The sequence below is a fragment of the Lepidochelys olivacea genome, assembly GCF_965140295.1.
Source record: "Lepidochelys olivacea isolate rLepOli2 genome assembly, chromosome: 26".
NCBI classification, from domain to species: Eukaryota; Metazoa; Chordata; order Testudines; family Cheloniidae; genus Lepidochelys; species Lepidochelys olivacea.
Window position 1 is genome coordinate 844,808 of NC_140436.1, and position 27,159 is coordinate 871,966.

A 27,159-nucleotide genomic window follows, 5' to 3' on the forward strand; every position below is an offset into this window, starting at 1 on the left:
ACTGTGTTTACAAAGCTGGGAATTATTAGCTTTTGCACAGAGAATTCTGCACCCTCTGAATTGGAGACCAAGACGAGGCTCCTGGTGACATGCAGAAAACTCTTGCCTAGGAAGAGCTGCCAGAAGCAACTAAAACTTCACCTCTGAATGACAGGTTTCAGAGTAGCAGCCGTGTTAGTCTGTATTTGCAAAAAGAAAAGGAGTACTTGTGGCACCTTAGAGACTAACCAATTTATTTGAGCATAAGCTTTCGTGAGCTACAGCTCACTTCATCGGATGCATTCCATGTGCTTCAGAGAAGGCAGCTGGGCCATATAAAGGAATGCATCCGATGAAGTGAGCTATAAACTGGTTAGTCTCTAAGGTGCCACGAGTACTCCTTTTCTTTTTACCTCTGAGTGAGAGTCATAAAGTTCAGTTACACTTGTGTATGTGACCCCCTCTGTTTGCTGATGGACAGGACACTAACAGTAGTTACTGGAGTCAGTAGCCGCTGCCCTGACGCCTGCTGTGAGACGGAGGGTGTGTGATCTTAGTAACCCATATGACAGGGACCAGGAAATGGAGATCAGTCTCGGACAGCTTTCCTGCTTCTAACACCATTATTAGAGACGCAAATAAAAGAGCAGCATGTGATGGGATGTGGTCGGAGGGGGACACTCGGGCTATCGTATCCAAAGGCTTTGCTCCGTGACTGACACGAAGCCATGTATGAAGCTCTCTGTGTTTGCCAAGCTCTGTGATTGTAACCCAGTGGTGGGTGGGTGAGTAGGTGTGGGTGTGACACTATTTCCTTATGTGGTCTTAGCCAAACCACTCGAAAGTGAAGGACTTTGAAGGGAGAGACATGGATTCTGAGGGTCTCTCTGCATGGTCCCTCTCAGCTGGCTCCCATCCAAACCAGATGTCTGGGCAGCACAGGAATAGGGAGGGAATCTTTGTCTGCTCTGGGGCGTTGTTGAGACAGGAATTGGCAGACTGGCCCATCAGCTCCCTGTGTGGCTGTGGAGAGGATGTGTCCCTGTCACAGGGTGACTGGCCCCTTTAAGTGGGAGCAGGGTCTGGTGCATCTGTGGCTGATTAGCTGCCTCCCAAATGTGCTTCAGAGTAGGCAGCTGGGCCATATAAAGGAGAGACCAAGCGCTGCAGGAAGGGGTGGGTGAGAGTTGTCTGAGAACAGGGCGAGAGAGGGAGGACAGCAGAGAGCTGCTGAAGGTACTCAGTAACCGAACTGCTCATGATGTTTTCTGTGGAAAGGTGTTGGGAGGGCTGGCTGGAGCTGGGGAATCCTGCCAAGTTGTGGGGAGTGAGGAAGGCTTGTGCAGAGGCTCCCAGGAAACCGGGAAAGGACCAGCCTGGTCAGCGTAAGCTGGGCCCGGAAGCAAGGGGAGTTGAGGAGGCAGGAGGATCCTAGGAGCAGAGCTAGGACTCTCAGGCAGGGTGGCCAGGGTGCCCCCTTTCAGCAATGGTCCTGTGGTCCTGAATAGACAGTGCGACAGGTAGGAGGACTCCTAGGTGAGGAGACCTGACTGGGGCTACTGGAGAACGCTTGTGGGAGAGAAGTGGGTCTTGGCACGATCAGGGTGGGGGCCTGGAGAGGGGCCCTGGACCTGGCTCAGAAAGAGCTGGCTAATGGCTCTCGGGTGGGTGACCCGGGAATGGTGACCTTGGCGTGGGAGTGAGGAGCTGCTGTAACCTTGTTTGGCTCTGGGAGGAAGTGTGTTTAGCAGGAGGCATCCGCAGACTGTGGCGAATCATGTGAATAAAAGGCTTTGCGTTTGCTACAGCGAGACCATGCTCCTTTTCATGGGTGAGTGAAGAGGGCAGTGAGGCAGGCGCCCTGTTGTGGCACAGCCTGTTCCAAGATGGTGCTTGAGGCAGAGGCTGCCTTGCCCCAGGATTTTACCTCAGGATTTCTCCCTAGAGTGCCCAGAGCTCTCCCCAATGACGTGGGCTCCCGCCCCAGCAGAGAATTGGGGAATTTGCTTGGGGCTGTTGTGCCAAACAAGTGGCCCTGCCGGCAGCTCCCCATTAGGAGGCTGCTCTGGGCTGCAGACTCCTTCACAGCCCACCCGGAGTGGGGTTGGGGTGGATTTACCCCAGCCAGTCCCAAGTCCCTCTCTGAGCCCCCAGCACACAGTCCCTTGCGCAGTGGCAGTGTGAATGGATAAAATGTGGGGAAGGAACAATAACAACACAGAGTAAAATCAGTGAGCTGCATTAGCTTGAGAGTAAGGGTAGCTAGGGTTCCTATTTATTCTTCGTACTGGAGAAGCACCTAAAAGCCGCAGTCAGGATTAGGGCTCCATTGTGCTAGGAGTCTTCAAGCACACGGACTTTGCCCCAGAGGGCATACAGTCTAAGGCAGCAATGGATGTGCGAACGGGAGACAGTCTTATTTAGCAGAACTACTCTTCTTTTTGTTTCTAACTATACCAGTGAAACAACAGCTATACAAAAAGAAAAGGAGTACTTGTGGCACCTTAGAGACTAACCCATTTATTTGAGCATAAGCTTTCGTGAGCTACAGCTCTGATGAAGCATCTGATGAAGTGAGCTGTAGCTCACGAAAGCTTATGCTCAAATAAATGGGTTAGTCTCTAAGGTGCCACAAGTCCTCCTTTTCTTTTTGCGGATACAGACTAACATGGCTGCTACTCTCAAACCAATAGCTATACAGTGAATAGACAACACCGTCACTTTGTGGAATTAAATAAATTCAACCAGGGTAAGTGGAAAGTCCATTAGCCAATACAAAGAGGAGAATAAATGTCTCCACAGAAGAGTCAATTATATAATAATTTTGTTAACTAATACCCAAAGGAGCTCATTTTGTTAATACTCTGTAGTGTATCAATCTTGCCAGCACATATGAGGTATCCGTCTAGGATATTTTTCTCTTCCTAAATGGTTCCCCGATCAGGGCTTAGGAAGTAGGAGAACTATGTTTCAGAACCAACTGTAATTCAGGCAATGAAAATCCAATAGCTTTCCAAGATTCCAATGAAAATCCAATCCATTGCCAATAGACTCTTACAAAAACCCTGAAAATTGATAAGGTCGTAAGTAACATTAGAGGCAAGATACAATTTCCTTAATGAAAGCTAATAGAGATCCTTTCATATACCGGTCAGCTGAAGATTTGTAACTTGTATTAACACTCTTGAACCATGAGGGAGATCACAGAGGGTTCAGGTCATAATTATGTGCCTAAATCTATCGTTATTTTGCTCACTGAGGAACTTTGCAGAATCAAATAATGAAGTTCTTTCATCACTTTGTCAGTCCCTCCAGCTGCAATTTCATTAGAGCTGAGCTACAATAGCGGTGAAACCTTTGGATCAGAAGAGCTCTCAAACTGATTTTTAGAGTGCAAATTTTCCTACTCTTATCCCAAGAAGCATATTTCCTGAAAGCATAGTTTTAAGTAATTATTTTGATATTAAACATTTTATTTAAAATCTAAAAATGGAAAACCACATGAGCTAGGTGTGCCAATTAAGTACTAATAAGTGTGTATTCTGGTATTCCAATAGCATCACAATTTTTACCTTTTTATTATAAATTAATTTTTCTTTTATCAGCTGTACTATATTCAGCAGAGAGATCACAGCAAACACATGCGGCTCTTGTTTTGCATTATGACTAATGATCCATTTTTCTTTTAAAACCTTTTGAATCAGGATCACTTTTTTAAAAGTAGACTGCTAGAGCCTTCTGGCAATTTTGAAGAGGGCTGAGGGGCTAAACCAGAAGGTTTACATGTTGGTGGCACCTATTAATAGTGTATTAAGATATTTGAGCGAGGGGATTGACTACTGAATACGGTCTTTATCTGTGGCATTTTAAAATTCTTCTGTTTTTTTTCCTATTCTTTTCTAAAAACAAACAAACTGAAAACAAGAATGTTCAGATGATTATAAATCTAACAGTTTTCCTACTCTGAGAAATGTTTGGTTTTATACATGTAATGTCATACATAAGGTTATGCTCTTTGATTACTATTTTTGATTATTCTTCACCAGTATGTTTATATTATAAGTAGCAGTTTTAACAAGAAAATGTTAACAGGTAAAGTTTAATAATAAAGCATGTAACTATAACTAAAAGAAGCTTTACTTCCTGAGCTGGTGTAAATGCAAATAATTTAGGAATAGTTTCATGCTACCTAAGCACACTAACATTTCTGTTTTAAGGGAGATGGTAGATTTCTAAGCCATACCATTCAAAATATGTAGAGCAGCAGTCTTTGCAATGGAAGGTGCTAACCGCTGCTAATTCTTCTTTGTGTCAAACATGGGGACTGTCTATTCAAGGTTCTGGTGTAGTATGAATAGTGGTTGGGCTGGGAAGACTCCATGTCTGATTGTTTTCTTTTACAGAAACCACTCTGAGTTCACTAAAGCAGCCGCATGCGGATAGTTCTCCTGTGGTGTCTTCACCTCACCAAAGAAGAGACTCAGACAGGTACTGTCAGCTCTGTGCAGCCTGGTTCAATAACCCCATGATGGCACAACAACATTATGATGGCAAAAAGCACAAAAAGAACGCAGCCAGGGCCGACTTATTAGAACAACTAGGGAAGACCTTGGATCTAGGAGAGTTGAAAGGTAAGAGCCTGTCTTGAACATAAAGAATCTGTGCTTTGAGAAGGAAGATTCATCCTCTGTAGGTTGTAATGTGTTTGCAGCCTAGTGTCTCTCTGTTCACCTTCGTCATTTCTCTTAGCAGTTAGCAGATTCCAGTCTTGTCTGGTTATAGAAGAAAAGGATGCAGTGTTTGGCTAATGCTGCTCATATGCAGCTCTTCATGACTTTCCTTTTTCTAGGATAGTTTATTAATGTAAAAAGAACAAGGAGTACTTGTGGCACCTTAGAGACTAACAAATTTATTTGAGCATAAGCTTTCGTGAGATACATGCATGCATCCGATGAAGTGGGCTGTAGCTCACGAAAGCTTATGCTCAAATAAATTGGTTAGTCTCTAAGGTGCCACAAGTACTCCTTTTCTTTTTGCGGATACAGACTAACACAGCTGCTACTCTGAAACCATTTATTAATGTAGTGTCTGAGCCTTAAGGCATAGCACACAATACAGTAAATATGTGTTTTAAAACCAGCACAGCTCAGTAAGATGAATACTAATTTTTAAAAATTGTAAAACATTAACTCAGGCCTTCCACCAGGCTCAGTTACACCCTTAAAACCACAACCCCTGAGTCAATATTCAAAAACATGGTAACAAGTATATACATTATTTCATTTAGGTTATAAGGAGCCTTCCTTTTTCTTGTTTTTGTGGTCGATAAGGCAAATAGGGTGACAACCTGAATACCTTTCTGTGGGATAACACTCTGCAGTCATAGCAGCATCATTCAGAAGTTGGTCCTCTAGGATATCTTGTTCCTCTTTCAAAGAAGGAGGATCTTAGAGGTCAGTGCATGTCGCAATTCCCTGGCAAACACAGGATCGCTCTTCTAGGAGCCACGTTACAGAGAGAACGATAGTCTAGTACTTGGCGCAGTGTGACTGGGAGTTGGACTCCAGGGGTCTATTCCCATTTCTGCCACTGACTTGCTGTGTAGCCTTAGGCAAAGGACGTCCTGTGCCTCCATTGAGGCATTTGTAAAATGAGCATAACACGTATCACATTCAATGTGTTGTGACTGTTTTTTGGAGGTTTCTTGCCTTCTCTCAGAAGGTATGCTGGGCAACTCTCTATGATCAGCTAATGGACCTTCCTTGACCCGGCTCCACTTGCTTAAACAGCATGCACAGCATCAGACCATGTCAGGGCACCAAAGGAGACAAGTCACAACCTGTCTCTTTTATGTCTGATGTTTGCTTAGAGAGCAAATGTTGTTTGCTGCCTCAGCCTGAGTTATCAGCACTTCAGCTCTTACAGAAATACACATCTTAATGACTTGACCTCTAAATTCTTTAGTGTTTGAATGGCCTGTCTTTTAAATAAAAGACAAAGGGGCTGTCCCCATTTGGTAACTGAAAGTGACTTGCTCAGCAGCCCATGTAAGGCTATTAGCTCTCAACATTGACCTTGAGTCTTACCTTTGCATCAGTCAAAGGTGTGAGCCTCACCTGGAAATTCTTGCTTAGTAGCGATACGCTCAGGGCTTAACTATAATTGGTCCTGTGCTTGATAAATACTCTGCATAAATATGTATGAGAGTTTGACTCAGATTCTCTGTTGGTGTAAATCAGTGTAGCTTCATTTAATAGAGCTGTGCCAATTTACCCCAATGGAGGATGTGGCCCAAATGCTGAGAAGACTATATCATTAAAGTGTGAAAATGCCTAAAAAGGGAAAACTATGGAGCTCCTTTTAAGGCACAAGTTTCATTTTGATGTAATATGGCCCAATATGTGTCTACAGGAATAATTAATTGAAATAGACAAAGGAAGAGGTACTAGTTGAGATTTTCAAACCAGTGCAGGGATTTGGTTTCGCAGCAGGACATTCCATATCATTTTCAGTTTTGTTCCTTTTGAAGGAAATTACTATCTCCCTTCAGGTTTCAGAGTAGCAGCCGTGTTAGTCTGTATTCGCAAAAAGAAAAGGAGTACTTGTGGCACCTTAGAGACTAACAAATTTAAAAATCTCCCTTCAATTACTAATAGACATACTGTAGATTATGAATTTCTAAGCTTCAAATAAAACTTCTGCTTTCTCAGATTCTATGTGTGCTACACAGGGAGAGCCAGTGTGGCTCACAATACCATAAATATGATTCATTGGCTGACTCACTGCCCCCTGCTGAACATATGCAGTGAAGAATAAACTGGGACAGTAATATGTAAGTGCTTACTACCTTGAACTATGCTGAACTCATGTGTGGATGGGAACATTAGTAGCAGTAAATAAATCAATTGTGGAATGTTTTATTCACATAGTTATTGTCTAGGGGAGTTAGAAATGAAGGCGTTTAAGGTACCTACTGGTCCATACTGTGTTTCTGAAAATGTTCTGCTGTTCTGAACTCCATGACATATTTTGGATTTGCAGATAATCTAGTATCAGTAAATCATGCATTAATGGACAGTGCACTTTATAGGAGAGAAGGAAACATAAATGTGTATACACAGATGCACGCAGACTTCTGTGAGAGAGGAAGAGAGGGCACCTTGCTGCTAGTATTTGACATTTTGAGGGGTACTTTTTCCTAGTTTCAGTGATCAAACTTTTCATTTTGGAGGAGAAAATGCCATGCCTCTCCTGAATGTACAGCTAATGGACCCAGTTCTGCAGCTTCAGTGGCCCCAGAAGGATTCCCCTGCCTCAGAGAAGGCTCCAGAAGTACAGGGCCATTGTGGTAGCTACTCCACCAGCCCTTTGCTGGCTCCTGGCGCAGGAGAAAAGGGGATATTATTGGCCCATTCTTCAATCCAGGTGACTCCTCCCACTTCTACCTGGTGTATGTTAGAGTGGGCTAAAGGCTGCTCCACCTGGATTTTGGGATTGGGCTGGTGTCCGTTCTCTCTGAGAGTGGGGAGCAGTGCTTTGCTCATTTCTCTGGACTTGCACTGAGCATAGCATAGCTGGCCAGGAGAATCTGGTCCAATATTGACGTAAACTTCCATATACCATCAAAGTCAATCTGCCCACCTCTGGCCATCTTCTAGCAATCTGCTAACAGAAATGTTATCAGAGATTTCATCTAAAAAATGTGTGCAGTCAGGACCATGCTGTTAAGCAAAGCCTATGCACTCTTAGGATAAGACCCTGCTCCAAGCCTCCTCCAGTAACATCATCATTTTACTGTTTAATTCCCTTATTTTGGTTGAGTAAAATTGCACTGTTATTGCTATTAAACATAGTTTTTTTGCAATTCTTTCTCTTGTGAAATTAGTATTTCACAATCTTCTGAATGGAAAAGAGATGACATTTGTTTAACATTAGTGGCTGCTCACACATGAGGCATGTTATTCACTATTCATTATTCTCTCAGGCATTCAGCAATCATGTAATTTCAAGTGATTTCACATCATTTTCTACATGTCAGAGGCTTGACATACTATTTGATAAACGTGACATATGATCATAACACCCAAAGGGTCTAACCACAAACAGAAATTCCTCATTTGCTAATCATAACTTTCAGTTCCTGTCTGTGATTTCCATTTATAGACTCAATCCAGTGGGGAACAGATCTGTTTAGCTGGTATAATAATTGCAGAACATCATTTGAATCCACATCACAATCAGAACAGATTGGTTGATTTTAGGAGTTATTGGAAAAGGAAACAGGGCTTGGTTCTGATCTTAAAACCGTATTAATGCCAGTGTAATTTAGCTTCCGTGGAATTATTCCTGATTTAGGTTCATTCAGAGAAATTGAGACTCAAGCCCATTCCAGGTTTCAGAGTAACAGCCGTGTTAGTCTGTATTCGCAAAAAGAAAAGGAGTACTTGTGGCACCTTAGAGACTAACCAATTTATTAGAGCATAAGCTTTCGTGAGCTACAGCTCACTTCATCAGATGCAAGTCTGCGTTCTGTTTTGGTTGGAGCTGCTCTTGAATCAAAACCTCAGATCTCCTTGAGCTTTGGGGAGATTGGGTGTGAATCCAGATTCTAACTTTGTATCATCTACAGTTAATTTTTGTGTAACAAACAAAATTAATATTATTAATACATCAGAATTACCATTATTAATACAATGAATCAGTTTTTCAAAAGCACCTAAGTTATTTAATCACCTAAATCCCCAATTTCAAAAGTGACTTAGCGCCTTAGGATCCCTAGTCCTAGTAACTTTCAGTGAGTCTTGGCCTCCGAAATCATTTAGGGGCTTTTGAAAATTGTACCTATTTTGTATTTAGACACCTGAGTTATTGCATTTGTCCTCCCACCTTCACCTACTTGCTGGATAGTGTGACAAAGTTTCTGCTCTGCCTTGGTGGGTCTTGTGCTTATCGGCAGATTTGCTCGCCTTGGAGCTTCACAGCAGCCCTCAGCTTGGCCGTTTTTCTGAACCCACAGTCCAGGTCGACTCCTCCTGTGTCTGACCAGGAGTTGGGAGGATTTGGGGGGAACCCGGGCCCGCCCTCTACTCCGGGTTCCAGCCCAGGGCCCTGTGAAATGCAGCTGTCTAGAGTGCCTCCGGGATCAGCTGTGCGACAGCTACAACTCCCTGGGCTACTTCCCCATGGCCTCCTCCCAACACCTTCTTTATCCTCACCATAGGACCTTCCTCCTGGTGTCTGATAATGCTTGTACACCTCAGTCCTCCAACAGTCCGCGTTCTCACTCTCAGCTCATAGTGCCTCTTGCTCCCAGCTCCTCACACACACAGCACAAACTGAAGTGAGCGCCTTTTTAAAACCCAGTTGCCATGATTAGCCTGCCTTAATTGATTCTAGCAGCTTCTTGATTGGCTGCAAATCAGCCTGTCTTAATTGTCTCCAGAAGGTTTGTGATTGTTCTGGAACCTTCCTTGTTACCTTACCCAGGAAAAAGGGACCTACTTAGCCTGGGGCTAATATATCTGCCTTCTATTACTCTCCTATAGCCATCTGGCCCGACCCTGTCACAGTAGTTACATGGCTAGGTGCAGTTAGTTTTGTGGTCACATGTCTCTCCTGCAGGAGGAAATGGTGCCCATAATAAATTAGAATTTGGCAATTGTTTGTATGTTGCTTGATGTTTGCCAGGGGCAGGTGTTTTGTCCCAATTTGTCAGTCCCTGTCCAGAACAAGCACAGAGTTTAATTCCTGCATAACTCGCAGGGTGGACTTCAGCAAGAGCTCTCGGCCCTGTTTACATTTGCAGCTTCTTGTGCTGCGTTCAGTGAAGTGGAATAGCTGCGAAGAGTCCAGGGATTTCACAGCCACTTTTTGGAAATGCCCATAGCTCACACACGAGCTTGAAATAAAAATGAGGTAGAATGTTTTTCTCTTCCGAAGTCCAGGACGGAAATTTAGAGAATTAAAATTTGCTCCCTTCTAGTATCCCCGTTGGGCCTTGCTATCCCCAATATCCACATAGTACTGCAGAGATTGTTTGTTTTCTCATACTACAAGAATTTTCAAAATTTTAAATGTTTCCTGTCCCAATTTGGGACAAAAGGTCAATCTCAAAATTTTCACAAACTGAAAATCCAGAAAAACTTTAGATTGGATCAATCCAAACAGTAATTTTAAAACATTTTTTTTTAGATTTTGACCTTTTTAAATTTAAGTGTAAATTAAATTTAACTTAATTTCTAAACAGTCATTTTCACCTGAAAAACATATTTTTCCTTTTTGAAAATGTTGAAATGGGATGTTTCAACAATTTCAAATGTTTCATTTCAAAAATGTTTCAAAACACAAAATTCATCAAAACCAACATTTTCTTGCAAGGGAATCAGCATTTTTGATGAAAAAAATATTTTGATAAAAAATTCCCAACCAGGTGTACCAGATACTGCTAGCAATTAAGCCAACAACAGCCATCCTAGTAAACTAGATTAATCTTTTGTTGCTGAAAATGTCAGAATCCACTTACAACATGTTTTCTCCACTGGTGTTGTATTAACAAAGTCCTCTTTCAAAAGAGGAGAATTGTTTATAAATTCCCTTCTCAGACCTCACGCTCTAGAACATGAAAAGAAGGGCTGCAGGCATGCATGTATATCTCTATGCATGGATAGAAAAAAGGCCCATTCTTGATTATAACCCCACTCTTTCTACGGACATCCCCAGCTCTGTAAAATCGCTGGAATGTAGGACTTTCCATAATGGATCAGATCACTGACCTGCCTGCTAAGTTTCATATTTTGCCTGTGGAAGTGGCAAACACTTCATGCTTCAGAGGGAGATGGCCTCCGAAGTCATTTAGGGGCTTTTGAAAATTGTACCTATTCTGTATTTAGACACCTGAGTTATCTGTCACTCTCCATAATTCCCTGGACCAGCTGAGTGTTGCTATACTTGGGGAAAAAGGACTCCTTCCTGACCCCTGCAGTGATCAGTTTATGCCCTGACACATGAGATTTTACAGTTGAGATCCTACTATGCATAAGTGATAAGTGTTGAGCTACTGGGCATAAAATCACCCAGTCTTTGCAGAAATTACACTGAATGCATAACAGTCCAGTGAGTGCAAAGCAGCACTGCAGGGACTGCAATATCCTTCCTAGGAATAACATGTCGGAGCTGCTACAGATAGTGGCAAAGGCAGCAAAACAGCTGTGTTTGGATCAGTGACTCAGCAGATACTGCATTGTGCCGCGGTGCGGGATAGTACTGCCCTCAGAGTGTGAAGCTGGCAAAAGAATGCTGGTGATGGCCTGAGCCCTTTGGAGACAAATCCACCCTGCTGTTGTGGTGCTCTCCCTGCTCTTGCTCATGAGGATTTCTTAGCTGCTGGCTGTCCATGCCGGTGGGTGGCAGTCTAGGCGGTCTTGTCTGCCAGGACTCTAGCCTTTGTCCCAGGATGAAGTCCCTGTTTGAGAAGTTCAAAGAAACTTTTGGAGGCAGAAGGATAGCTCTGAATCTAGGTTGCAGGTACGTAACCAGCCCTGTCTCTTCAGCCCCGCTGGTAGGAAGTGAGAGCCTCATGGACTCACAGTTTCCCCTCGGCAAGGAGAAGTGAAGCCAAGTGATTTATTCTATTCAGATACTTGAGGCTGTCAGCCTAGTACAGTATCTGTGACTAAAAGCCATCAGACAAATCCTCTGAAGAGTGCTGGCAGCGCAGATAGGGAAAAGCACCCTTCCACTCCTGTGTCTGCACTTCTGCATCTAATAAGGAAAAGCTGCGTCAGGTTAGACTTATGCAACTCTCCAAGGCTCTTTGTGTGGCTTGATTGAAAACGCCTAATGTTCTGTGGAAACTAAAGAGCTCATGTCCTACTTCCTAAAAGGAAAGTGCAGAATCTTTCACTGGGTTTTAGGGATATATACATCATTTACTTCGACTTCTAAATAGTTACATGTCTGGCTGATGGGCCACATTCACTTTATCTGGCTCCTTCTTCAGAGATGCAAATTCGGCATCAGCGTTAATGCCCTGTCCTGATGCAGATGGAAGGGATTTAAGACTGTTCTACAAAATGTGCCCCGACGCTCAGAATAACGGTGTAGCCAGAAAATGGTCTTTTTCACATTTTTTTTTTTTATTTTTTATTAAAGGCTGACTGCAGGACTTTTTCCTCCATGTTGTTAGCTGGGAAGCTAACGGTGTCTTCTGTTAGACAGGAAAAGAGATGAAGGCAGACCTCTGGACTGTAACTTGCTTTAATCAGTGCGAAATTGCCCAGTTTACTCTCTCTCTCATATTTTTGTATTTGTCAATAAGCTTGCAGACTGTACTCTCCCATGCTTTCCATTCCCTATGGGTTCTATTTTCTCAGTATTCACTGGATGGTAAACTCATTTCCATTTCAAGTGATCCCAGGTGGCTTGCAACATCATGTTTTAAATATTAATTCTGTTTTGACTACACTGGGAACCTAATGTTTGATGCATTTTATAGTATTGGTGAGCAGTGTAGCTTGAAGTACAAAATTCCAGCAATCTTGATTTTCTAATAATGGTTATAATAAAATGTATGTTGCTAAATATGAACCTGTATTTGGAAAAATAAATGTGGAGCTGTAGCTCTGGACAAAAGAGATTTATAGAAAGCTAAAGCTTCAACTTTTCTTTTTTTTTTGTTGGCCAAGTGTTTGTTCTGAAACTTTGAAGTCTTATTTTCTTTTCCAAAGTAATAAATAAACAAACACATAAAAAAGCCTCCTAAATGGCATTATTTCTCTACTCTCTGTGCTCAGCTCTAATCTGAGGTATGTGGGATCATGACTGCATAGCCCTGGAAATCTGATGCTTTGCCTGAGCAGAGGAAACTTTTCATGTTAGCAGGTCCAAAAAAGCTAATGCTGTCATCTGACTGCCTTTTCAACCTTGTGACAAGCTTCAAACCTTTGTAATGTTCTTTCCATGAGCACTACAAGAACATGGATTTTTGTTTCAGAGTAGCAGCCATGTTAGTCTGTATTCGCAAAAAGGAAAGGAGGACTTGTGGCACCTTAGAGACTAACCAATTTATTTGAGCATGAGCTTTCATGAGCTACAGCTCCGATGAAGCATCCAATGAAGTGAGCTGTAGCTCACGAAAGCTCATGCTCAAATAAATTGGTTAGTCTCAAAGGTGCCACTAATACTCCTTTTCTTTTTATGGATTTTTGTTTTTCCCGTAATGATTTGCTGCATTTGAGTGATGTTTGCAGCCCTGGTTATGTTTAGCCATATGTGAAGTTGCATACCAGTTTTTCTGCGTGTATGAGGACTTTATCTGTCTGAGTAGGTTATCTTCCTGCAAACTTGAGAGAAGATTTCGGTCACTCGAATTACCTATACATTGCAGCGGGTGCTTCCAGAGGTTGGTGTGCGGTCTTAGCACAGCTAGTGGTTTATCCTGTCTTCCAGTTATGACCCGGAAAAACTAAGGAAAAGAAGTGAGAGGAGATTGGGGGAAAGTGAGGCGGGTCCCATTCCATACATTGAATCGGAAAACATACCATGGAAGAGAGAAATTAAAAGCACTTTCCTCCCCCTTAATGAGGTGTGTGTTCGGCATGTTGGCATCCTTCCACCTTGCTCGCTATTGAGTTTTGAGTTCTTTGCTGCAAGCAAATAAAGGTTTTTCTGGATTTGAGTCAGTATGTTATTTGGGTCTTCCTGTGGGGAACAAGGCCTTCCAGGACAAATATGATGGAAAATCTGAAAGTCTTGTGTCATGATGCATGTGAGATGGGTGGATATGTGCCAGTATGGGAAGCTATGGTTGTGTTCCTGGTTTTATTGCATCAGTAAGAATCCACATGACTATGTTAAGTTGAGATTGACAAGTGATGTGTGAGAGCTATGTGCTTAAACAGGTGAGCAGTATTCTGTAATAGAGTGCACAAAAGCCAGTGAAGAGGTCCATAGAGTTTTGCATCAGCTCCCCATGTCAGGATAGGGAGCTGGGATTGGTGCTAGGACTTCACTTCGTGGTTGGTAACAACAACCTTCTTGTAGTCTTTCCTGTTGTGTGCTAAGGCACAATCAATGTTGACATTGCTGAGCACGATTTGCATGCCAGTCTGACCCTGATTGAACTGCAATGGAGAGAGCTAACACTTTTTTGTATCCTTTTATGGTTCCACTGTTTACAAATATAATAACAAGAGTATAAAGTTTGGAATCTTCCTGTCCAACATATGAGACTATTCGACAATAGTGAATGTAAGCTGCTGCATTAGGTATATTGCGTTCCAGTTTGGCCGTTTTAAACTTTCCCCAAACTGCACCAAGCATAAAACAAATTGCTTTCTGCTCCATCAGGTCACGTTTCACCAGTTTTGCTTCTCATTTGGCATTTTTTCTCACTGATCTCTCTTGTTCCTCCTATAAAGTAGGTGGCCACTGCATGGGCAAAGGCCATGCAGAGAAATTGACAGGTCTTTGAAAGGGTTTTTATGGGCAATTTAATTATGGGTTCTGCTTATTGCTAGCAATGAGCTGAAAGTATATGTCAAAATCCTTTCACTTTGACAGCTCGTCCAGTTTGTGAAAGGTCTGTGTTTCACTGTGTGAGTTGTGCGTCTTTTCCTTTGCTATGTCCTGTGTATACTTTGAATGGAGAGAGTGAGCTAATAATTTAATATAAAGACTTTATCTTGTCGGTATTTATAACCTTAACTTCTATGTACTTCTGTACAATGACAAATTAGCTGCCTATATATCTCACTTGGTATGATACCAGACCTAGATACTAAAAAAGAAAACGAGATTTCTATAAAGCATGAAATCAGGCAGAATTGTCTCTCTAGCCCACTGTTACCAATTCCTTATTTATTTTACCTTTGAGGGAATAGGTTGTTTCACAATGAGAATGCTCAGCACATTCTGGGAAATTATTTAACCCTGCCCATAAGGTCTGCAAGAAGAGCCTCAGCTGAGGTCTTGCGAAAGGTACACGCAAGTCTCAAACACAATTTAGGAAACTGCTCAGTAGGGTCCAGCATCCCAGAAGAACAGCCAAACAGCTCCGGATGGGACTGCTGTGCCAATGTACTCTAATACCAGTGTACCAAGAGGTCTAGGCTGCTGGGAGTGAGAACTTCCCAATTCAAGTATTTTAAAAGTTCAGGCAGACTAACAACTAACACCACCAGATGCCATAGTGCACCAGAACCAGTAGAGCTCTCCATGTGCTCCCGAGACACCCATCTGTTCTGGTCTTTCCTTTGGATTTCTCTGACTGGCAAGCAGTAAAAACCCTGATTTTATTTATTTTTTTAAATAGAAAAAATGGGGACGTAAATTCAGAGATGGTCTTGAATTTCTTGTGCTGGGAAAATGGAATTCTGTAGCTAGCACCTTGGAACAGGAGCTTTCTGCCAGAGACCATTCAGCTTCCTCATGGAGGAGGAATGCAAAGGCGCAAGGAGAGGTGATGGGATACTGCCTCAAAAAGGGAATTACAACAGTGGTTCTTTAGAATAAAATATGGTGCTATTTGGTGTGTCTGGTCTCCAGACTTCAGAATGGAGATGGCTATGCAGGAATGTCATCACTGGAAAACTCTCCTATATTCCCATAGCAACAAAAACCAATAGTGATTAGATGCAGATATATCTTGAAAAATTATGGCAGAGTTGGATTTATTGTGTGTCCTCAGCCCATAATTTCGCTATATGCAGTATAAGTACTTTTGGTTCTGTGCTGTCACTTTCATTTAGTGAAAAAGAATTTAACAAGTGTTCCTGTGGAATGTGTTTTAATGCACTTTATGCAGAATGACATTAATAAATAAAGTCATTAATATTTTATTTGCAGGATATAGGCGTGCATTCAGTTTTATATGAATACATGTCAGGTTTCATGGGGGGGAACTCTGATGTGTTACGATAGTGCAAAGGTACACACAAGTGCAGAAAGAACACTAATCTTTAAGTTCTTCCTAATTCTAACTCATTACTTCTCACCTGTATAACTGAAACAAAAACCACTATCAAACTGGGCTCACTTCCCTTTAGAAAACATTTTGTCTTTTCCAAATCCCATCTATTCCAATTGTCTTCACCAATCCTGTGAAGTTCTATGCCGATGCTCCGACACCTGTGCTCTCTGGCAAAGAGTTAGGGCAGGAAAAGCCAACAGTTTTGAAAACAGGTGGCATGTCTTTTGGCATTTGAGGTTTGCACATCTTGGTAGATTTTAGGTTCAGAGATAAGAGTCCTCCTTTGTCACATGTCAGTATTAGCAGTGCACTTGTACTTGGTGGAGATATTGGTGCATTAGAGTTTTGGATTTTATTAGGATGTCTTGTGCAAAAATGCTCAGATACCCAGGTCAGATAGATAGTCATACTGCCAATTATGCAATGCCATGGCCTTAGCAGCTGGCAGCTCATGGCAGATTTAAAGCAAGAGTTTCAAAAGATCCCAGCTTCCATTCAGGCACCAAAATGAGAGCCAGATCTTCAGAAAAGCTCAGTATCCATCATGCACCTGATAAGTATTGAGCTCTTTTGAAATCTAGCCATGAACATTCTGCATGAGCCTAAGCATGAAAGTCAGCTGGTGTCTGAAGGCACCTAACGCTGAATTTGTGACACAGTTAATGACACCTTCTCTCTTTAAGCAGATATATGTCTGTAAATAATTTAAACCAAATGTGACCCCTGTGTAGAGCTAGCTGAAAAATGCAACTTTTCTTCCATAAAAAAAAACTTTGAACAAAACAATTTCGTTACAATTTTTTTGTGGAAAACTGATTTTTCAACGAAAAAATTGGATGTGAAATGAAAAATTTTGTTTAGCCTTGGTGTTAGAGCCGCACTTCTTAGATCCAGCTCAGTGCATGGAGTAAAAATCAAAGGATCAGGATCAGGATCAGCCTTGACTGGGATTTCCTCGCCACTGTCAGTTTGGGTCACAGTCTTAGTATTATTTAAACCGAGCTTTTGGGGACTAGCACAAAAACTCCCGACTTGTGCTGCTCTTACTGATGTGAGCACGTCTCTGTTTGAGTGGCAAAAAGGCCTTCCTTGCTCATACTGGATTCTACGTCACTTTGTCCAGACCTCAGTTGATTAGAAGACCTGTATTTTACAACGTCACCCTTTTAGGCTGGCAGTGTTTATAAGCATAAGTCAGCCAGAATATCATTAATTTTGATCTTGTGCCCTGCAGTTCTGTTAACTGTTGTCCTTTATTCTCTGTTTTAAGATGTTTCATTTTGTAGATTATCCAGAGCTAATTTTATTTCTTTGCCATTTTCCTTTAATTTCACACTTTTTAATATTTTAAATATGAAAGTCAGTCTGAATACATATTTTAGTTCAGAGATTTTGCAGCCTCTCTCCCCGCTGCAGGAATTGTATTGTTCTCACTTAGCTTCGTGGATGCTGTCACGAAAAGGGCTGCTGATGCTGTATGCCATGAGTGATGCTTTTCTGCACTGTTATATTCTAGTCAAGCAAAGAAGGGGTTAATTATCTCTGTGTGTATGCAACCACACTTTGGTTCTTTATGAAATATAGTAAAAAGAGACCAAATAATCAGAATCTGTCAGGTTTATTGCTTTAAGTCAATAACAATGTAGTACAGGAAAAAGGTTCTCTCTGGTACCAGTCTCTGGGAGCCTGTCTCATGCAGCATTGTTACATTCACCTCACACAGAAGACATGCTCCCACCGTTGCAACCCTAACGCCATCTTTTTCTACCCTACCTGTTTACCGGTAAAAGGTACACGCTGTCGTCTGAAACTAGAGTTCAACCAGTCAACTTTCTGCTTTGTTTTGCTGATACCGGGGTGTACCCCTTATCTCTTTATTCTGAATGTCTGCTGCACTCCAGATACCAAGTGTGAAGGCACCTTGTAGGCCTGTACTAGGGTAGAACAATCCTATGTCTTGTCCTCTTCCTTTGGGACATTCCAGTACTGGCCTGTGAGAGTAATTCCCTGCCTGTTGTTATGGTAAAACCTGACAACTTTCCTATCTATTTAAGCCAAAGCTTACTTCATTTAATGCAAGGTGTTATGGGATATTTAGCATAGGAGAATGGGATAAGTAAAGATACAGGCCAGCTTTTCTGCTTCATGCATACTAATGTATATATGCTGCAGAGAATACATTTTATTGATATGATACATTGATATATAGAACATAATGTACTAGCCAGCATATATTGGTCAAGAGGCTAAAATGGAATCCCTGTAAATTGCTGTGTTCCTGCTGGCTAGAGGTGCCTTGGTAACAGACAAAAGATGCAACAGTGCAACTAATATGCTACTGCTGAGCCAGATCCTCAGCTGATGGAAAGTGAGGTGCGTCCGTGAATTGGTCTGTACCAATGTAATTATTGGTACACTATTTCAGTTGAACTAATTTATTCCAGCTAGGGATTTGGCCCACTGTGCTTAGCTGATTGGGGAAGTGTGTTGTTTCTGAGCTGGTTACATTGATCTTTTTGATCCTTATCATTCCTTGTAAGCCTTTCCCTTGCTTAACAATAGTTTAGCATTTTGTTGAAATCCAGCACGGTGCCTCATGATAGTTTCAGTACATGACTCCTGATTTTAATCTCAAATGCCAGCTAGCAAAGAATCCTTTATAGTGCATACAGATGCTGATCTAATATCCATTTTTTGAGCTACACAGCCAGTGCACCTCACCTGGAAGCTCACTCAACATTGATGAGTCTGCTAAAGACTAACAAAGTCTCTAAGGTGCTACAAGTCCTCCTTTTCTTTTTGCGGATAGAGACTAACCCGGCTGCTACTCTGAAACCTGTCATTGATGAGTCTGTTGATAAACTACTTTTGCTAATCAAAGGTCGTCGTACAAATTTGGCTACAAGCTTTTTATGAGTGGCATGAAATTAAAATGAATGAAAATGAACAAAATCCTCAGCCCGTGTTAAAATCAGTTTCAAGTTTACTGCTTTGGAGAGAGACAAGTAGAAGTTTCTCCAAGCAATATATGACTCACAATTTTATCCACAAGGGCTTTATCATTGGATTCCTTAGTTGCTGGCAAAAAAAACAGAGTGAAATTTTAATTTTTGCCTATTAAGGAATGTGCAAATAACTGATATGAAACACATTTTCAATATTTGGGTCCGTGCTGTCTGTGTAAACAGTTTCCACTGGATTTTATATGCCATGTTCTTGCAGTATTATTATTAATGAAGGTAATCTAAGTGAAGAGACTCAGGAATGGCCACTGTGGAATCTGGAACAAGTTATGGATGTACAATTGAATTTACCAGGGCATTAAGGCAACTTAAATGGTGCATAGGTTCTGTGCTGACCCTCTACAGAGGGGTGAATTTCACCTTTGGGTTCCACCTACTGGTTTAGGAAGTTTTACTTTTGACTTTACATAAAAACATCTGATCGGTCGTATGCTTGACGTTCTTGAGCACTTGTCCTCCTGCTGTGCAACAGCATCTGTTTTCAGTGACAATCAGTAAGCTGATTGCGACCCTTCCTTCCAAAGAGACAGTATTTCTCCCCAGCTTTACATAAACAGCACTCTCCTGGCATTATTGCTCAGATCTTAAACGTAGCAGAAAACTGTTCAGGAGCACCTGATAATCACAAGGAATAGCTGGATTTATGTGCACAAACAGCTTGAATATGTAATTCATCAGGTTCACAGGAAGACTTACTCATTACTTCAAAAACAGAGAAGTAACCTATTATAGTCCAGGAGGACCTTCCAAAACACTTCAAAGTGTAGAACTTAGACTCAGCATGAGGGTTGGCAGGTGGAGGAACAAATTTTGAAAACATAAGTGAGATTCATCTTTACGGAACTAGACTGCAGAATAAATCAAGCAGTACCCTTTCCAGCATGACTGCCCGTATCATCGACAAGTACTTGGGAAGCTTTTACAGGAGGATGAGTTATGTGACATCACTGACACTGAATTTTTATGTGTAAAAATGGTGGTTGTCTTGCGCTGCAATTACCTTTGTGCAATGCAACCATGCTAAATGAATGTCTTCAATTATACGGTTACATGCATACAAGTGAACACACTAAATAACGAGGAGTAATGGATCTTGGAATCATTTGGTGCATACACAGTAGCAGCTAAATGTACAATATTGCTGCAGACTGTGTGTGGCAAAATTCTTGGCTGGATTAAATTAGAATTAAGGGTTTTTTTAAAAAATTGTTATGTAGTGAAAATTTCTGCACAATAAACTTATCATTATGAGAGATTAGCAAATGAGGGATAACACACTGCTAGGAATGTAAGCATCTCAAGCCTAAAGCATAGGTAGAGAAGTAGAGTTTGCATTCCAGTCCACTGTCTGCTTCCTCAAGAGGAGAAGCAGAATGGAGTAATAGAGGACACACAAGTATTTGTCCAGGACACTATGTCCACTAGCAATGACTCTTAAAGTATCTGGTGAAAATCAAGGCAGGATGAGGCCTCTAAATGATATTTAAGAAGAAGGGAGAATCTTTGCATCACTCTTCCTTTGTATTAGACCTTGCCATTTCTAGTAAATACATTGGCTTGATTTAAAAATTCCAGCATTGTGGAAAACAAATCTGTTTGTTAGCATTTTAGCTAGCATGCTAGGCATTGTTATCTGATCAGCATCTTCAGCATGATGCTGCCCATGAGATGAAGAATTACACTAAAAAGCTGTGCATTTAACACGTCTGACTGTGTCTGTAACATCCTAGCAGGATCCCAATAATGGTGCAATCGTGCTCTCCCTGTCCAATGTCATTGTTTTCTTGGTCAGAATAACCGTTTAGGCAATATTTCCAGTTTTAGGAAAGGACCTCAGTGTGTCATGTCTATTTGTTGGGCTCTTATTATTGTCAGAGACTATCTGGTGCTATAATAAAATCCTATGCGGTTCCAATATTTGCCTAATCCACAGCTGTAAATCATGTGCTAGAGAAGATATGATCCCCTTTGAACCCATATTATCAGGGATATGTTTAAAAAGAATAAGCAGCAGGGTGTGTATAATCACATATGTCCCTACAGAGAAATAAATGTACAACAGACCAGAAAGGAGCTTGAGCCACAATGAGGTGTATTTGAGAATATCTGTGACAAATACAGTGTCTCTGACTTGTGCTAATGTAGACTGCAGAATAGTAAAGTTACAAATTGAAATTTAGGTGCCACAAGATGGCTGAAGACTGTGTAGTAAGAGAAGACAGGGGATATGATTGGTCCAAGTAAATAGTCAGCTAAAGCAGAAAACTTAGAAACCTGTCATTCATTAATCTTTGGTGATGTATGGAGCGGGAAATATTAATAAGGAATTTGAATCGTTCTCTAGTAATATATGCACCATATTGGGGGACTTAAAGTTGCAAACATCAGAAAGTCCCTTATTCACCTGAGTACAGTAGCCTCGTTGATTTTTAAGTTGGCTGCTCACTCACAGGAGAGAGGTCTACTCCTGTGTGTAACGCACAAATTTAAAAAAACCAGACCCTAACTTAATATAGGAGGTACATTTCCCTCCCAAATGGCTTTAAACATGGTTTACAGTGAATAAGTTATTGGTAAGGGCAGCTTCCAGGCAGAATTTTATAGGAGTAGAAGTATAGTCATTCCGTCACTATGATTATGCAAGCTCCTGAAGAATCTCTCGAGGTCTGAAGATGCTTCTTAGCAACACAGGAATTGCCATAGAGGATCAGTCCATCCATCCATTACTAGTCCCTGTAACCAGTCAACATCTGAGAAAGGGAGGGACTTGGGCTGGTCCAATAAGCAGCGTCTCATTGCTTCTCTTCACTTTTACTTGAGGGTCAGTACTACTCTATTCATTTGCCACACAGTACATACAAGCAATTATCCCACGTTTAAAGATTGGAGCATTTCTCTCTTCCCATTTTTGCTTGCTTTAAGAGTTGGATTTCTGAAAAGATTTTTGCGGAGAAATCTGATTTGACATCTGTTGGATCTTGCCAATTACCTTCAGCACTTAAACTACAGTCTGTCTCCAAAGGAGATAATCCTAAAATGAGGCACAGGACAAGATTGAATGGCTTAGATGGCACAATGAGTGTGTTGTGCTCTTTTGAGTTGTCTGCTGCAGTCACATAACCTCAAATGCTGATTGACTCAGCGTTCTTTACAGCAACTTTTACTAAATGTTCTGACATAGCTGGAGTCACTGGGAAATAAATCTGGACCTTTGGATTCACCTGTTTGCTTTTATGTCCTTGAAACTGTCATTTCATCCAGTGTTGAGGACAAAGATACACACACTTGCTGAACTTGCCCCAGACTAATGCAATTATGTAGGCTGGGAAAGCTCTGATTTGTTAACTCTGCAAAAGTTATCGAGTTCCTTTTGTCATTTAAATTACCAATGACCAAGGGGCTTCCAGTTAAATGAACAGGCCAAGGGTTCCTTTTTTTGTGCATTTCCATTTTTGAATCAGACTGCAATAAAAGGAAAGCTTGACTCTTCTGCCTCTTAGTATCCACATAATTTCTTATTTCCATCTATAGAAGAAGCAATTTGAATAGTCAGATGGAATTCCTTATTATTTTAACCCCTTTAAATATTCTAGAAGGGTCTTCTTGCCTTTGAGACAGGTTGCTTGTTTCAGTTGCCATTCTCTCTCTGTTCACCAGTTTTCACACTTAGATGGTTCTGGGTGATATCGTGAAACGGTGGCATGCTGCCTTTTTAATAAATGGTCATTGAGTTGTAGCAATAAGGAAAAGAGGTGAATAGAGTTATATTTGGCCAAAAAGTGTTAACGTTGTTATGTTGGCAGCAAATTTATAATCTCAGAACTGCCAAAGACTCTGCAGTGATCTTGCTCCCAGTGAAGACAACCACTGGGAGGGTGGTGAAGCACCGGAATGGGTTACCTAGGCAGGTGGTGGAATCTCCTTCCTCAGAGGTTTTTAAGGTCAGGCTTGGCAAAGCTCTGGCTGGGGTGATTTAGCTGGGGGTTGGCCCTGCTTTGAGGGTTGGACTAGTCGATTCTATGATGTACTTCCGTGGGAGACAGCAGCAGGCCTGTGGTTTGTATTTTGCACACATGCACTACCAGGGCTCTGACTCATGGTATGAGTGTGCTGCTTCATGAGTGAGAGGGAGAGAAATTTGTAAAGTGAAAGGCTCTGACACTCACAGCATGAACACAAGGAGCACACTTGATATGAAATTTGCCCAATGACATAATGTCATTCCAATTATTTGTTTTCCACCAAGCAAATTTTGTTTTTTATAGCAGTATATCTAAAAGAGGGGTGTGTGTGTGTGTGCATATATATAATGCTGAAATGAATATGTATATTAATATAAACCAATATACTCTTTCTACAATCAAACATTCTAGCAGGAGGAAAACATGACACCCCAGCTGTAAATCTCAGCATAGGATGAGATGACCTAGGTAAATTAAGAATGCCTTAGGACTTTGGAAACTTCTGCATGTTGGTTGACTGATGTGTAGGACAGGATTCTGCTATTAATCATACTCTATAACTTTGACACAGGACTTTTCCTTCTGGGGGAAAAAAGCTTTGTGTCCCAAGTTAAGAGCTGTAATTGCTGGCAATGCTTTCACCTACACAAGTAATTACAATTCAGTAAGACTGTTAGTATATGCTAAAAGAACAGGAGGACTTGTGGCACCTTAGAAGCTAACAAATTTATTTGAGCATAAGCTTTCGTGAGCTACAGCTCACTTCTTCGGATGCATTGCTGTAGCTCATGAAAGCTTATGCTCAAATAAATTGGTTAATCTCTAAGGTGCCACAAGCCCTCCTGTTCTTTTTGTGGATACAGATTAACAAAGAGCATTTGGTGTCAGCAGGGACTATTCAATCTTGTTGTTCCCCCGTCACTGACACAAGGCTATGTTGGTCTCTTTGCTTCCATTGGCAGTGATGTGGAGAAATAGATACTAATAGCTCTGGAGGGAGTGTTGCGCTATAAATGCAGAACATTGCTTGGTTTTGCTATTGTGCTGGGAGCAAACTTCTGCCACAGCTGTTTTTCTGCTTATAAAAACAAGGGCTGGCATTAAGGGGCAGCAAGCAGGGCAATTGCTCAGGGCCCCACACCACAGTGGGCCCCATGTAGCTAAACTCGGAACCCTGGTTGAGAACTGCAGTGATCATTTGGCAGTATCAGTGTCATCTGAGTGTTTTTAAAAATACCATGAATTTCTAATGAAATATCCTTTAAATATTTGTAGAGAAGATCTTAACGTGTTATTAATTTTATATAGACAGAAATAAGAGGAGAAAAGCTACTTGAGAAAAATGGCAAAACATTAAGTCTAAATTATCACACATGGCAGAAATTTTTAACTTTTGAAGTTCAGGATAGAAAGTTGAATCAGTAAAATCTTCTACCTTGATGTGTTGTCCACTTGGGAGCAAAAATAGCCTTATATCTCAGCATTCATTCAATCTGATTCTGTGGTGGACTTTTCATTTCCACTCTGTTTTTCATATCCTGAGTAAAATCCAAAGCCAACCTGCCAAATTCATACTCCCATATCATTCCAGTGTTGAAATTAGAGATGATTTAAGTACTTGACATTTGAGTTTGCATTTTATTCCAAATTCAAAAATGGGCCTGTTTTGCCAGATAGCCATATTTTGAGACTATTTTTTGCACAAAAATTGACCCATTTCCAAGTGAAATCATGACCAATTTAAAATCCCATAAGAAATAGCCATGTGTTCAGTAAATTCTGTTAACGTTTGGAATATTCCGATTCTTATCCCTACTACTACTTGTTTTCTAATCTGAAATAATACTCTGTTGTATGTCTACCAACATCATCCCTAGATACCACAGTGACTAGAAGCCATATCAATAAAATAATAAATACTAGAGAAAATCGGAACATTGTTATGAACATGTAATAGACAAAAATGAATTTTTTTGTTAGAACTGGTGATTTTATAGGGCTCACTGCAGAGTGGGGGGGGAAGCCCTATATAATTATATATTAGACATAAATAGATCAAATTTAAGGGTGCCATATATTACATATTCTGACTGAATTACTGCAACTTTTAAAAATTATTTTGTATAGTTTTAAATATTTGAAGTGCATACTTGTATACCTACGTGATTGGAATAATAGAGACTCGGTGGGATAACTCACATGACTGGAGTACTGTCATGGATGGTTATAAACTGCTCAGGAAGGACAGGCAGGGCAGAAAAGGTGGGGGAGTAGCACTGTATGTAAGGGAGCAGTATGACTGCTCAGAGCTCCGGTACGAAACTGTAGAAAAACCTGAGTGTCTCTGGATTAAGTTTAGAAGTGTGTGCAACAAGAGTGATGTAGTGGTGGGAGTCTGCTATAGACCACCGGACCAGGGGGATGAAGTAGATGAGGCTTTCTTCCGGCAGCTCACGGAAGCTACTAGATCGCATGCCCTGATTCTCATGGGTGACTTTAATTTTCCTGATATCTGCTGGGAGAGCAATACAGCTGTGCATAGACAATCCAGGAAGTTTTTGGAAAGCATAGGGGACAATTTCCTGGCGCAAGTGCTAGAGGAGCCAACTAGGGGGGGCGCTTTTCTTGACCTGCTGCTCACAAACCGGGTAGAATTAGTGGGGGAAGCAAAAGTGGATGGGAATCTGGGAGGCAGTGACCATGAGTTGGTTGAGTTCAGGATCCTGACGCAGGGAAGAAAGGTAAGCAGCAGGATACGGACCATGGACTTCAGGAAAGCAGACTTCGACTCCCTCAGGGAACGGATGGCCAGGATCCCCTGGGGGACTAACATGAAGGGGAAAGGAGTCCAGGAGAGCTGGCTGTATTTCAAGGAATCCCTGTTGAGGTTACAGGGACAAACCATCCCGATGAGTCGAAAGAATAGTAAATATGGCAGGCGACCAGCTTGGCTTAATGGTGAAATCCTAGCGGATCTTAAACATAAAAAAGAAGCTTACAAGAAGTGGAAGGTTGGACATATGACCAGGGAAGAGTATAAAAATATTGCTCGGGCATGTAGGAATGATATCAGGAGGGCCAAATCGCACCTGGAGCTGCAGCTAGCGAGAGATGTCAAGAGTAACAAGAAGGGTTTCTTCAGGTATGTTGGCAACAAGAAGAAAGCCAAGGACAGTGTGGGCCCCTTACTGAATGAGGGAGGCAACCTAGTGACGGAGGATGTGGAAAAAGCTAATGTACTCAATGCTTTTTTTGCCTCTGTCTTCACTAACAAGGTCAGCTCCCAGACTGCTGCGCTGGGCATCACAAAATGGGGAAGAGATGGCCAGCCCTCTGTGGAGATAGAGGTGGTTAGGGACTATTTAGAAAAGCTGGACGTGCACAAGTCCATGGGGCCGGACGAGTTGCATCCGAGAGTGCTGAAGGAATTGGCAGCTGTGATTGCAGAGCCATTGTCCATTATCTTTGAAAACTCGTGGCGAACCGGGGAAGTCCCGGATGACTGGAAAAAGGCTAATGTAGTGCCAATCTTTAAAAAAGGGAAGAAGGAAGATCCTGGGAACTACAGGCCAGTCAGCCTCACCTCAGTCCCTGCAAAAACCATGGAGCAGGTCCTCAAAGAATCAATCCTGATGCACTTGCATGAGAGGAAAGTGATCAGGAACAGCCAGCATGGATTCACCAAGGGAAGGTCATGCCTGACTAATCTAATCGCCTTTTATGATGAGATTACTGGTTCTGTGGATGAAGGGAAAGCAGTGGATGTATTGTTTCTTGACTTTAGCAAACTTTTGACACGGTCTCCCACAGTATTCTTGTCAGCAAGTTAAGGAAGTATGGGCTGGATGAATGCACTATAAGGTGGGTAGAAAGCTGGCTAGATTGTCGGGCTCAACGGGTAGTGATCAATGGCTCCATGTCTAGTTGGCAGCCGGTATCAAGTGGAGTGCCCCAAGGGTCGGTCCTGGGGCCGGTTTTGTTCAATATCTTCATAAATGGTCTGGAGGATGGTGTGGATTGCACTCTCAGCAAATTTGCGGATGATACTAAACTGGGAGGAGTGGTAGATACGCTGGAGGGGAGGGATAGGATACAGAAGGACCTAGACAAATTGGAGGATTGGGCCAAAAGAAATCTGATGAGGTTCAATAAGGATAAGTGCAGGGTCCTGCACTTAGGATGGAAGAATCCAATGCACCGCTACAGACTAGGGACCGAATGGCTAGGC

At 41.8% G+C, this 27,159-nt stretch overlaps 1 protein-coding gene across 4 annotated transcripts in view; it reads left to right on the forward strand.

Moving 5' to 3' along the window:
* ZMAT4 (zinc finger matrin-type 4) overlaps positions 1-27,159 on the forward strand; it is a 198,704-nt gene that overhangs the window by 147,930 nt on the left and 23,615 nt on the right. For all 4 annotated transcript variants that reach the window (XM_084615387.1, XM_084615389.1, XM_084615386.1 and 1 more), the window contains exon 5: positions 4,383-4,610. In XM_084615387.1, coding sequence (XP_084471513.1) covers positions 4,383-4,610 — 228 coding nt within the window. The remainder of the gene's footprint in view (positions 1-4,382; positions 4,611-27,159) is intronic.